The sequence below is a fragment of the Rhizoctonia solani genome, chromosome 6 (genome assembly GCF_016906535.1).
Source record: "Rhizoctonia solani chromosome 6, complete sequence".
Classification (NCBI taxonomy): domain Eukaryota; kingdom Fungi; phylum Basidiomycota; class Agaricomycetes; order Cantharellales; family Ceratobasidiaceae; genus Rhizoctonia; species Rhizoctonia solani.
The window spans coordinates 1954141-1967290 of record NC_057375.1 but is presented as its reverse complement, the minus strand read 5'-3'; the positions used below and the strand labels follow the sequence as shown (position 1 = coordinate 1967290).

At 46.3% G+C, this 13150-nt stretch overlaps 4 protein-coding genes and 1 non-coding gene across 5 annotated transcripts; 2 read left to right on the top strand and 3 right to left on the bottom strand.

Annotated features, from left to right (window-relative positions):
* Positions 1-307: 307 nt before the first annotated feature.
* RhiXN_06037 (Retrotransposon gag protein) lies at positions 308-763 on the top strand (the record flags this gene model as incomplete). The annotated part of the gene is made up of 1 exon (XM_043325853.1): positions 308-763. One exon carries the CDS (start codon positions 308-310, stop codon positions 761-763), a length of 456 nt encoding a protein of 151 aa, XP_043181285.1.
* A 4802-nt stretch (positions 764-5565) lies between these two features.
* On the top strand, positions 5566-6398 carry RhiXN_06036 (h-type lectin domain-containing protein; the record flags this gene model as incomplete). Its single annotated transcript, XM_043325852.1, has 2 exons — positions 5566-6156; positions 6210-6398. 2 exons carry the CDS (start codon positions 5566-5568, stop codon positions 6396-6398), a joined length of 780 nt encoding a protein of 259 aa, XP_043181284.1.
* Positions 6399-7001: 603 nt separating this feature from the next.
* On the bottom strand, positions 7002-8320 carry RhiXN_06035 (RTA1-like protein; the record flags this gene model as incomplete). The annotated part of the gene is made up of 9 exons (XM_043325851.1): positions 7002-7101; positions 7149-7261; positions 7312-7494; positions 7548-7624; positions 7671-7683; positions 7735-7824; positions 7873-7958; positions 8007-8171; positions 8218-8320. 9 exons carry the CDS (start codon positions 8318-8320, stop codon positions 7002-7004), a joined length of 930 nt encoding a protein of 309 aa, XP_043181283.1.
* A 303-nt stretch (positions 8321-8623) lies between these two features.
* RhiXN_06034 (importin subunit beta-3) lies at positions 8624-12305 on the bottom strand (the record flags this gene model as incomplete). The annotated part of the gene is made up of 20 exons (XM_043325850.1): positions 8624-8665; positions 8718-9102; positions 9152-9189; positions 9238-9437; positions 9486-9644; positions 9694-9765; positions 9812-9917; positions 9964-10159; positions 10207-10280; positions 10327-10351; positions 10402-10496; positions 10544-10665; positions 10709-10784; positions 10828-11049; positions 11112-11333; positions 11381-11479; positions 11526-11622; positions 11671-11749; positions 11795-12144; positions 12217-12305. 20 exons carry the CDS (start codon positions 12303-12305, stop codon positions 8624-8626), a joined length of 2748 nt encoding a protein of 915 aa, XP_043181282.1.
* Positions 12306-12935: 630 nt separating this feature from the next.
* RhiXN_12387 lies at positions 12936-13041 on the bottom strand. The gene has a single exon. It is a non-coding gene; the product is annotated as a tRNA-Ala (tRNA).
* Between the last annotated feature and the right edge of the window lie 109 nt (positions 13042-13150).

Here is a 13150-nt window from a genome sequence, read left to right as displayed (position 1 = left end):
AGGGCTCATGACTTAGAGACTGACAGTCCACCAGGGTCACATGACCTCCCCCCCTCCAGTCCTTTATCAAATACTATACTAAACTACTACGGATTTGAGGGGGGGGGGGGATGACATAATCTCTTCTATAATAATATATTATTCAGACCTTGCCCGCGGGCTCCCTTAACATTGGCCCGCGGCTAGGGGGGCGGGGGAGTGCAACATCCCCCAGCAATATATATTATTCATATATCACTGTGCATCACATATACTATATATCTTTGACAGTGGATATATATGGTAATAACCTTTCCAGATATAGGTTATGACACAGACCACCTCAACTGCAGAATATGTCACAGAATTCCGTAACCTCATTGCAGAACTCAACTGGAACAAGGAAGCATATATTGCCCAGTTCACAAGGGGCCTTCATTGGAAGGTAAAGGAGCTCCTGTCAACCAAGGATAACATCCCTGAAGAACTCAAGGCCATCTTTGCAGCAGCAACAAAAATTGACAACACGTGCCGCAAAAATGAAGAAAACCAACCAAAAAAGGCACCTGCCAAAAACTTGGCCACCTCCACAACTACCACCAGGGTCCGCCTATCAGAAGACCCCAATTATGTCACACTGGAGGAAAGGGACTGTTGCCGCTCATTGGGCCTTTGCATTAAATGCGGCCAGAAGGAGCATGGGATTAAGCAGTGCCCAAATGGATGGAAGGCCACCACCAAGGAAGCCACCAAGATTGGCCAAGACAAGTTGGAAAAAGAATGAGGCCAAGAGCTACCGTCAAGCCCTTGGTCTCTAAATTAGAATTGCCTGTACCTATGTCTGAGTTTGTAAATATTGCTACAGACTCAAATAAAAAACCTGTTATGGATATGACATTTCTTCTTTAATCTGTACTTATTTTTATTATTTACACTAGTAATCTTACAGTAAATAAATGAGATAAAGATGCAAACTAAGGTTTTCAAGGTCCCTCTATCCAATAATGACCTTTACAAAACCTACAAAGCTCAGGAATACCCTTAATATGCAATGCCTTTTGCATATATGCTGTTTTCTCACTCATTTAAATATATAAATTCAGCTGAGTAGATAAACAGTAACAAGTAATATTTCTCTTGTTTGTAGTATTTATTATTCAAGATTCTATCTTGTGGCTACACACAGAAATATTCAGGGTCCCCCCTGTTGCATAGACAAGTGCTCCGGCGCTTAATCAGCCCTTAAGCGCCAACGCACTAAATGCGCCTTTTCTCCATCACCCGGGCATCCCACACTGCCGAATCGCTTGCGCTTAGGTGCGCATGTTTGTGCGCTCCAGAACGCTGGGTCAAACTCCCAAAACGGACAACATTTGGCTGAGTTATGCCCCATTTACTGTAAGTACCCAATGTAGAGGTATCCTACCTTTGGGACTGTTTACTCCAAGGATGAAACACTTAGCCTTGGGACATCTAAGGACCTACACAGGTAAATAATGCCTTGGGGCAAACATTGCCTTGGGGCAAATATTAGGATCTGTTGTTTGTTTACTATGTACCAAAGTATTGGCTCCCTCAAGTGTTTCAGTTGCCACATATACCTCCTGTACCCCCTCTTGGTATCAATCATGTATACTTGTTTGTGCGCCTTCTCAGGGTATAAAAGGACCCTGTGAAGACGCTTCTAATGCATCCATTTATCCACTCTTATATATTGACATATACACACAAGCCTTTAACAGCTTATCTGCGCATTTACTTTAGTGATTGACTCACTGTAAATAGCATAGGAGGTTATTTGGCGCACTAAGACCATAGGCCAGTCCCAACAGACACAGGGTAACCTATTAGTGTACTTACTGCAACCCTGTGCCCCTTGACTGTCACAGTTGTTGAGTTCAACATTGAGTATAGTGCAACAATACTGTAAGGATTGTTGTGATTGAGTGATAGTGTTTCAATCCACCATACCCCTTATATTGTAGATAGCTTTATCTACAATATCTCATAAATCCTAGATATATTTTAGGTAAACCCCATAAGTCTTAAGTCTTACTTAAGCATATATAAGTCCTATACTTATTAGGCAAATCCTATAAATCCTGTGCATTAGTCAGGTAACCCTCTTACTTAAGGTACTATCCTAGAGACCTTAAGTATACATACCCTTAGTCACTTAGGCTTAAGTAACATTAGTCTAAGGTACTATACATAACCAACCACCTGCACTTCATAGTTGCTAGACTATTTGTTAGGAGTTGTTATTCCTGATAATCTAGCCTATATTGTGCATATATTCTGTGCATATATTCTGATTCTTAATACTAGTTCTTAGTTATTCTCATATACATTTTGTATATAGTAATTCTTTTTTACTCCTGTACTTACACAACTCTTAACAGACGGGAGTAAGGGTGTGGGGCGCCAGAGCGTGTGGATGGAATAATTGAAACGGCATGGGGGATGGTAGTGCCTGATACAGGACTTATGAGCAGTTTTTGTGTAGTGTGTGGGCTCTAAATCTTTGCGTCAAGCACCTAGCGTTGGATAGTCCCTACAACAAATCAACAGATCTGGTGATTGTGATATGAGCGGGTTTTCTACAAGCAGGTGTTTCAGCTGACTAAGGTTGCTAACTACTGTGTTCTGGCAAAACACATGGTATGCAGGGGATTAGAGCCCATCTGCCTTATTGTTGTAGACACACTTGATACCAGGGAATTTATTCCCATTTTCTTGATTTTAAACAAAGACAAACGGACAACATTTTCAATCACGTGACTTTGGCGCTTATATCATACGCTAAGTGCCAAGCCACGTCCCCACCCGCGCTTACCTCAGCATACGTAGCCACCTCCACCTATGATGTCATCATGACACGTCAGTGACACGTATGCATGAGTAAGGCCAACTGCAGAGCGGGGTTCTTATTGGTTATGGTATTGCATATTATATTTGTAATTAGTTCACCTCTGTAATATATAAGGAGGCCAACCGACCATGGTAACACCCAGGTCAATTACCTCTTGTTGCATCCCACTCAGTGTACAAGGGCCTTACAGCCCAGTAATTACTTAGTTTAGCTACTTAGATAGTCCACACCGCCTTAAGCGGCTTTGTTGTTATACTTAGATAGCTTGTCACCGCCTTAAGCGGTCTTGTTGTTGTAGGATAGCTGCTCGTTGCTGTAGTTAGGTTTGTTGTTGCCTTAAAGCAACTTTCTCATTTGTACACTGCAGCCACAAGCGCCATCCCCCTCAACGCCCTAACGGACGTCTAGGACACTTATAGCAATTTGGTACTATGTGAGGGTGGGGGGTTTTTGGTTATTCTACCCTGCAAAGTGGCCCTGATCATGTGATTTCCCTTGTGCTAGTACAGGGGGTCCTCTCCTTGTCAAACAAGCCTACAGGAAGTTGATTTTACAATGTTGTACACCACTGTAAGGTGGGTACACGCTGGTGGAAGTGGGCGCTTATGGCTGTACTACTACAAGCAAGACTTATGTAATCTACTCTAACTAGGCTAAACTACTGTCACGTAAGGTGACCTACTGCTAACTGATGACAAGGGGGCCTGAGGCCTGGGAGGTGTGATGAGTGAAATAAGAGGTGAGCGTCTGAGAACTACTGGGGGCCAGCTACTTAGCTGGCTGACTGATCCTCCTCAATGAGTATGAGACAAGGTAAAATTGACTTGGGGTCTCCAAGTGATTTTCCTTATGTATTTATACACAAGAGAACTATCTACAGGTGGTCAAAGCTTGTGAGAAAAGAAGTAAAGGTGTGAAGAAAGAAGCATGCTGCAGGCTGCGCAGAAGCATGGATTTCCTCTAAGCGCCCTTGGCATGGCATCTTGGTGTGGCATCTTGGCATGATAAGCGCCGAGATCACGTGACTGAAAAAGTAAAGATAAAGAGTCCGTAAAAAATACTAAAAATAATAGAAAAATTGTCCAATTCCAATGGTATAAATCTTGGGAGTGTAACACTCTCCTTCAAGCAAAGCACCATGATTGAATTATACATAATTGTTGTGTGCAGCACCATTGACTGTTATTTCCAACGTAACTGATAAGATATTTGTTTGTTCTTCTCTCACCCTGCACCCAGTTCAACAGAGACATGAGTTCACCATGAACAATAGTTGGCTTCTCAGTGGGATCATTTGCTCCACACACTATTAATTACTCCAATATTTTTGGGCACTATAGAGTTATGATTAAAAAAACAAGTTAGATAATAGCCAACAGGTTGATAGATAAAGGGACTGAGAGCTGAACAGTTTACGCTAATGAATGTATACCTCATGAACCTTGTTGAGTGTATGGTTAGTTAGTGAATTGCCATGACTAAGTGCCAAATGTAATGAGAATTAAGCACACAGAACAATAAGAGAATTAAGACTGGAGGATTGAGTGATTCAAAGCTAGGTCTAGGATGCTCATAAACTGGCTACCACAATTGATGTGATTGAACATCTTCTTGCAATTAAGATTATGGACTGAACGCGGGCCAACCTTGTCCCAGGGGCCAATACAACAGACAGAGAAGCTTGACCTTGGTTCAGGGGTGCCGCAATCTTTCTTTCCTTTTACATACAACGCGCAGTACAGATGCATGCCAGAGCCTTAGCAATTAGATCACGCAGCTACATTGTCAATTAGAACCAGATTGATGATGCGCCTTCTGGCAGCCGGCTTGATTTGGTTGTATGTGATCTGCATTTGCCTTGCCGGAAACGCCATGGAATGTGCAGCGGGCAAGAACTACTCTGACTGACTCTATTGCTCATACCATCAATAGCCTGCAGGGACAGCCACTTGCCCGCCAATTCACGTCATTAGCGCGCAGAGTCCGTTCCGCCAACGTGCAATTTATCCCAAACGGGGCTTATTCGGATCCCAGAGTGAATGCCGCTCCACGAGGCCATTGCCTTCCTTTGGCTCCGCTCCTCTGATACTGTATTCAACTGAATATGCTCGACGCTACGCCTGGACCACACTGTGCCTCGATGCTCGAAACGGAACGTCATGTGGTGCTATGCCCTACCTTCCAGCAAGCTGTCGGATCTATGTGCAGTATGTATCGGGTAAGCGAGCCTTTATCCGTGTGATCGAATCGATATTGACACCGTTTCTGGTGTATGCACGTGCGGTGTGTGGTTGTTCGGTCATACACGTGATTGCACACGCACCGGATGTCATCAACCATACAATTGACATATCGATTGACATCTATTCAAAGGTCTACGGGAGAGGGTGAGCACCTCTAACCTTGTACTCCTAGTTCGGCACGCCCCAAATGTTCAACCCCTTGGAGCTGAACGCTCGTTCCTATGGGACTCGAAGGAAGGTCATATACATACCAACCCGGTGACATGGGGGTCCGGATTGCCATTTCGTCTCGGCGCATACGGGCGACGCCGACCCAGAGGCATATAAGCCACAAGCTGCGCGCTCCGAGTCGACACTAAGTTTGTGCTCTTTACCACACCTCAACCCATCGTCTATCTACCAAACCGTTGAGTGCATCCACCATCGAGCTCCAGCGTCGGATTGACTAACGTGTATCGATTCGCAGTCATCATGGCTAACCACGGAGCGCTCTTCAACACCATGGACGTCCGCGACTGGACCAAGCCCCAGCTCGAGAACTCGAAGGAGTTCACGAACAACTGGCCTGCGACCAACTTCCCGCTCGGGATCAACTGGCTGGACTACGACAGGTCGTCGAACATTCGCCTGAAGTCGTACATCGACAACGTCAAGTTCGACGAAAAGAACCTTACGTTCTCGTCCAAGTGCCACCTCGACGCCTGGTACGACTCGAAGATGTACTCGGCCGGATGCACCTGGCTGGGACACTTCAACGACCGTGACTTCCAGTCCGGATACGTAGACACCAAGCCGACCCAAGAGTACACGACCGTCGACGTGACGTTCAAGCACGAGTATGCTTCGACCCCTAACATCACCTGCTGGTTCACCGCGATCGACCTGGACAAGGACAAGGACTGGCGTATCGATGTGTCCGCTAGCGACGTGACGAAGAAGGGCTGCAAGATCAAGTTCCGGGTGTGGGGCAGCACCCACGCCTACTGGCTCAAGGCGTGCTGGATCGCGCACCCATCCGATCGCTCGCACATCGACTCCGGTCGTTCAACACGATGGACCAGCGTCCGTGGGACAAGCCGCAGCACGAGCACCAGAAGAGCGTGGCGTTCTCGAAGAAGTTCGGCCGACCGCCCCTAGTGTACTGCGCGCTCAGCCGGATCGATGAGACGAACAAGGGCAACCTGCGGCTGAAGACGTACATCAAGGACGTGTCCCCCCAGGGCATGAAGTGCCATATCGACTCGTGGCACGACACGGTGATGTACTCGGCGGTGTGCCAGTGGATCGCGTACCAGAAGTACTAAGAGGTGAGCGGGGCTGTATGCGGGCTGGTTGTTGACCGGCTTTGACTGACGCACTCCCTGCTTCGCCAGGTACGCTGACGGAAAAAGAAGTGGGGCTGGAGTGAATGTGTGCCTTGATGTATCTGACCATGTATTGTACTATACGCGCTATGTGCGTGCATGAATGAAACAAAGCAAACTCAAATCTGCTTCACTCGTGACCATGAGAAAGGCGCGCCGCCTAATTATCGGCGGTGCTCGTTCGACTACCTGCGCATGCCAACTCACTCGATGATATTATCATCGTGATTCTCCAAGCCCAGCGGTCTAACAATCGAACATGGCGAAGTTTGTCAGCATATATGCATATGGATGGACAAAAGCCACATAAATGAACGAGAACTGTCCGGCTTTCGTTGTGTAGCTATACACATGATAGAGGGCCGGAATTTATGCGTAACTCTGCTAGTTTGTATACTCCCACATCCTTCCTGAGCTCCTCATTTCGTTTCTCAATCGTGAATAATTACATCATGCTCGTACTTCCAGAACATTGTTTTAATGAATACAATGGCACTCGGTCTGCGGAGTGAACGCTGACCACACATGGAGTATTTGATGCCCTCATACGTTGACCGAATCACTCGACATGGGAATACTTTCCTTCTTGGGTTTGCCGGTGTATCCTGTTAGATACCTCGGTGGCCAAGTAATTAAATAAACACTGTTGAACAGTTAGCTATTGTAGCTTGGGTGCTGAATGACACATACGTGATGGCAATCCAAAGCGCAATGGTATCCAAAATATAGAAATAAAGCTCATGGGAAGCGAGGTTCCCCTCGCGCCCTTCTGCGCTTTCGACCGCACGGTAGACAGAACGAATCTAATCGTCGCATTTAGTCGATATTCTCATTTTCTTTAGCTTTCACTCACAATAATAAATAAGCAGCTAATCGCCATCATCCAAACGAGCGCCAGCCAATGGTTTCTGAATCCTTGTGGGCGATTATCCCACTCCTCCCTCCGATACTTATAGACGCGATGAATGAAGAGGGCAAATACAACAGTATATACCAAGAACGAGATGAGTTGGGCAACGAGTCCTCCAAGGAAGACCTGCATCACAGTGAGACCATGCGATTCAACGTCCCGAATGAGCTTGAGCTCACCTTGCTCCCGAGGTTCCGTGTGCTGGGATTTTGAGTTGCAGTCAATCCACCACCCGTCGCCTGGATCCAAAACGTTACTAGTACGATTTAGTTTTGATCATTGAATTTGTAGATGACACTTACCAGCGTCGGATATCTGTTGGAATTGATCAGCCTGTAGTCAAAAGTTACACATAACCCTACTCACTACGAAGATTTTAGTGAGCTTGCGTGCATTAATTGCCAATAAATCAACCGCATCCAAATGATATGCAAGACGGCTGAGCAACATGTATACCTGAAGTCACTGTTAATAAAAGATTCATAGATCCTTAGGGCTACTTACACCCGCAATAAAACCACATGGAGAAAGTAGGATAATCAAGTTCATAACAGCATATTTGCCAACATTAGTTGGGTCGCCCGCGTACACTGAGAAGGAATTAAAGTCGAAAACTCACGCATGAAACTACTACTTACTGATACGAAGGAAGAGTCCAATTGAGTAGAATCCCGCACCAATTATGATAGCAAACATATAACGGCCTCGGTGCCGGAAGAACCACGTCACGCATGCAAGCGCAGTCAATGCATATAAAGATCCCATGACAACTGCCCATCCTTTGCTTGGGGTATACTTCAATACTTGATAATATATTAGAGAAGCTCTAATCTAAAAGAGACGGCTTACTAGGATCCCGTGGCTTGGGTTCGGCGTCCTGGCTCAATACAAGCATGCACTGAGCCAAGATCCCAGCAACGAAAAGATAGCTAGAGTTAGACGAGGGTGACATTGTGAGGGAGGATGGTATACCTTGGCTCTGAGTGATCGAGTTTATAAGTGCAGCATACTGCTATTATCCAGTGTTTAATATCCCAAGCGCGCGCGGCGCGCGGCGCGCTATGAGGAGCTTTGGCACAGCCACGCTTGGCTTCCAAAAATGTGTCTCCTTAAGCTTGGCATTCCTCGGTGAAATTCAAACCTCCAATTCGGAGAAAACGAGTTTGCCAATCGCGATCTCAAACAAACATTCCCAATTATAGGTTCAACTGTTATCATCACGGAAATCGATATTAGTAATATCCTGAATCTACCCTCAAAGTCCCATCTCTTTAATAGAGCCAATGGCGATCAATAACTATCAGAAATGGAGGGTTAGCTAGACCAAGGAACGGATTACGCGAACTTACCTGGTGACTGGAATCTAAGAACGTCAATAGTCTACCCATTTCGTCTAACGCAGCGTCTTCTAGTTCTTGTAACAGAAGCATGTCTTCCTTGTCTTCTTCCCATTCTGGCCCTCGCTTTAGTCGACGTGCTCGCATGTCACGACGAGAGGCCAGCGCCGCTAATTGAGCTTTACATGCAACCGATATTTCGTTGACTAATGGTTGCACGATCGCCTGGCGCCCGACCACGAGCAATGAGTCAGCCAAGCACTTGCAGAGTGACCCGAGGAATCCGGCATCCCCTTCTGGCTGAATGGCCCTTGTGACTTGGAGGAAAATCGCATTGAGCTCTTCTGGAGAAATCACTCCCGTGGAATTACCACTCATAACCAACGTAGGTATAAGCCTTTAAGTAGAGATCAGTCGAGATATCTACCTCGTACTACTGTACTTACAGTGCGCTGACTTCACGGACATTCTCCGAAAAGTAAAACTAACAAAGGTATCAGTACGGGCCAACCATATACACGGGTGTACATACCTTGAGATTTGGTAATGCGAGTTCCAGAGTAGGTCGAATATACTGCCCAAACTTAGCTCCCAAGGTCGAAGCATGAGCAAGCAGCGCATCGAAAGCGGCGCTTTTCTCTTCTAAAACCGATGTCCGAATTTCCACATGCTGTCCATCATCAAGGTCTAGTACGTCAAAACCGTCTCGTGTGGCGACCTCGTCGTTGTCATCTATGAAGCTCATGAGCTCAAACACCAAGCATAGCTATTGTATCTTACCAACTACATTGATATCTGGCTTTACACTCGCACTTTTGAAAAGGGGTGGCATCACGTATTGCAAATATGGTTCGAATGCATCTCCAAGTGCTTGACATATTTTCGACCATGTCTGTTGAAGGTACATTGGAGTATTGTCGTCATCCGTGCTTGGTTGTTCTATAATAAATCAGCAATGGTTATTAAATGTACTTTTTTGATAATTCACCTTGTAATTGAAGCAAAACTTTAATTAGTTCAGTGGCATCGTGCTGAAAGGTCTCGCGGCCAACGGCGATTCCTATATATTACTGAGTATATGCGCTTATATTCGAAAGACCACATACCGATCAAACCAGCGCACTCCATAGCCTTGCAGTGTAGCACGTGAGTTTCGGGAGTAGCTGGTGATCTTAGGGCTTGCATAAGTAAAGGCATAATTGAAGGGTAGTACTGAGCCGATTTCAGCATAAGTCCAGATGGAAGCCGCATAACATACCACTTGGAACTTGTCGGCGCTCGCGTCAGCGACCATGGCCAAAGTCGTGAGGGCCTGTTCCTGAACGTATCGTCGCGGACTACTACCAAGAAGACGCAATAGCCTGTTGACAATGTCATCCAAGTATGGAGCCAGTTCGTCCGCTTCCACACCGCAGCAAAAGTTGATTATTGCTTTTGCCGCATGGCAATGAACTCTGCAAAAGACTTTAGTATGGTTCGACCATGAGACGAGCGGAGTCACCTCGCTTCGGGTGCATCCATCGCTGGTATTAAGCAAGAAAGAATCTCCTTGGTATATTTTTGCTGGAATATTTCCTGTAAAGACTGAGTAAATGGGCACGATAAAATGCGTAGTAAATACCTGCATATCCGTACATAACTGACCACTGCAAATCCATTTCAGTTTTGTGCTGAAAGAAACAACTATCTTACTCACATGCATTGACATGCAGCAAATCTAACTCTAGGGTGTGGATCCGCAAACATAGGGACAACGAGTTCGACAACTTTGCCTACTTCAAGCTCCAGGACCTTGCAAAGACTTGAGTACTATTAAATTGGGATAAATGATATCTTACCTGATATGTGCCCTCAGCGACTGCGGCAATAGCCATGAGTCCAGCATGCCTAACGCCCCACTCGGGAGACCCGAGCATTGCTGGAATGTCACGGAATGCGACCGGAAGTAGTGCTCTTCCCCCTACAAATCGTTAGAATTGATAGTCTGCCCAAAATGATCGTACCTAGTGCCACCGCTGCTCGATCAAGAGTTCCTTCAAATACCTGAGGATATCCAAAGTCTTCATCTATGGCGGAAGGCTGCCGAAAATTAGAACAAGAAACGTTCATGAATGGAACTCACATCTTCACACTCTTCCCATGCCACTTGCGTTGCGTTCCCCTCTTCTTCGATAACCTCACCCATACCCTTGAGACACGCCCGAACCAGAGTAGATACCCATGCTGTTTGCACACTATTTTCACCTCCAAGTATCTCTCCTCCAGTAGTCCCCTGACCGTCGTCTCCGGGTAGTATAGGTGTCCTGAAAATTCCGGGACGGGTCTCGGTTAGACTGACCATAAACTCGAGCGCCGCGTAACGTCGTTCGATCAAGGCTTCTTCCTCTTCTATGGGTGTAGGCGTACCGGTCGGTGGCCAAACAAATTGAGGTAGACCGGGTTTGCCAAGGTTGGCGTTGCCGTGGCATCCACCGCGCTGGGCCGCTGTTCGTTCAGAAAGGGTTCCATGAGGCGCGTGAGGGTATCAATGTGAGGGCGGAATAATCCGGCGGTGCGGTGGTCCGAGGCGAGAGAGGTGAGGGTCTCGAGTGCCTTCGTCTGGCTGTCTGGGGAGAATTCATTCAAGGCCTGTGCAAACGGTTACAATTGCCCACGGATATGGACGATAGACTTACAACAAGTACTGGGTACATGAGCCCGACCGTTTGACTCTGCAATCCGGGATCGTTTGAGGAAAGATAAACCGCGCATGCCTTGAGAGCTGCATGCCGGACCTGCAAAATATTTGCCAAGTGCCGCTTTTGATTAGATCTCACTTACCGAAACTGGCTCCGTAGACTTGAGAGCACTTTCTAGCACCGCCACCACTTGCTGTGGATTTTGGTCCCAAAGAAGATGAGGCACGTTGGTAAATATCCTGCATCGGGTCATTAAACCATATGTATATCAGTTCAAACGTGCATACCGGAAGGCAGACTCTCTGTGCATAGGGTCGCCTGAATTGGCTAGCTGAGACGCAGTGTTGAGCAATTCGGGAAAAGGGCCTAGATACGAGATTAGATCATGCCAGACACTGTTGATTAACCTACGTTTTCGCTCAAAACTTCCAACAGCCAGCTCGCAAATAGTCTCGGTGACGCCCTTGAGAGCACTCTGATCCCGTTCTTCTTTGAGTGCAGCCAGCAAAATGGTTTCGAGGTTTCCCCTAGTTGCCTCAGACAAATGGTCATAGATAGTCGTCTTGGATGCAGCAAGAGCTTGATGAGGATGAGGGGATGGCACTGGATGGAGCGGCGGGCGGAATATGAGTCGTCGTAGCAGAATCGCAGCAAAGGCTCGCATATGTGCGTCAGGGCTCTGGCGACTAAATTCTGCGAGTGCCAATAACAATATTTCGGGCTGAGTCGCGAGCCATTTGTCGTTGAGAACCTTTTCAGCACTGCTCGGAAATCATCAGTACCGATTCGAAACAAACTTGGATTACATGTGCAACCGATCAATGCCAACTTACGATCGACGAATATCATTGTCTCCCAGTACGAGATTGGATAAAATTTGTCCCAGTTCGGCACGTATTTGTTGCGGAATAGCAGATTCCATGACTGTAGGACACTCGCCGAGCGAAGACACAAGGTGGAGATGGTAGTCGCGGAACGAAAACTAGGGTCAAATTAGGTTTCGTCAATAGAGTCAAAAGATGGGTGGGGATATGTAACGTAACAAGCTTCTCATCCAAAGGCGCATAGCGTAGGGGTTATTGCGCCTCATTCACGGATGAAAAATCCTAATAACTGCAATTTGCTCAGTGAGACCTATGTATATGCACTATTCCCCAAAACCTCGATATTCGATAGACTCGGCCCAACTGGGAGCTTATATCGTAACAGAATGTGAGAAATTATCATCACTGAAAGTGTGAATATAGAAGGGTTGGAAGTATATAACACAATGGACTGCTTTTTTGAGTTTATGCACGACAAGTTGAAATATACTATCTTGGCCCCGAATCTCAAGATGCAATCAAGTGCGGACATTAGTGCATTGCTCGGGACCAGTACTGTTGTTTGGGACTCGGGAAATCACTTGTGAACAACGTAATTTTAGTGCGGTGCTTGTATAGAGTGCAGAATTATGTCTAAAAATCGTAAAAAAAAAAATCATAGTAAATTGCAGAAAATCAGAAAATCAATTCCCGGTGTCCCCAAAGAAGAGATACTACCTAAAAAGAAGTGGACAAGCCCGGAATTGAACCGGGGACCTCCTCAAGTCACGTGACAGCAGTTCGATTCCGGACTGGTCTGCGAATGAGGCGCGATAACCCCTACACTACATGCCCTTGTAGTTCCCCCTCTTTAGCAGCCATGTTCCTTTGGTAAAATCTGTAGCCGCATGTCTTCAGGTGTCTGTATAGTATGCGTTACTAAGGGTGATGACAGAGCGAGTTG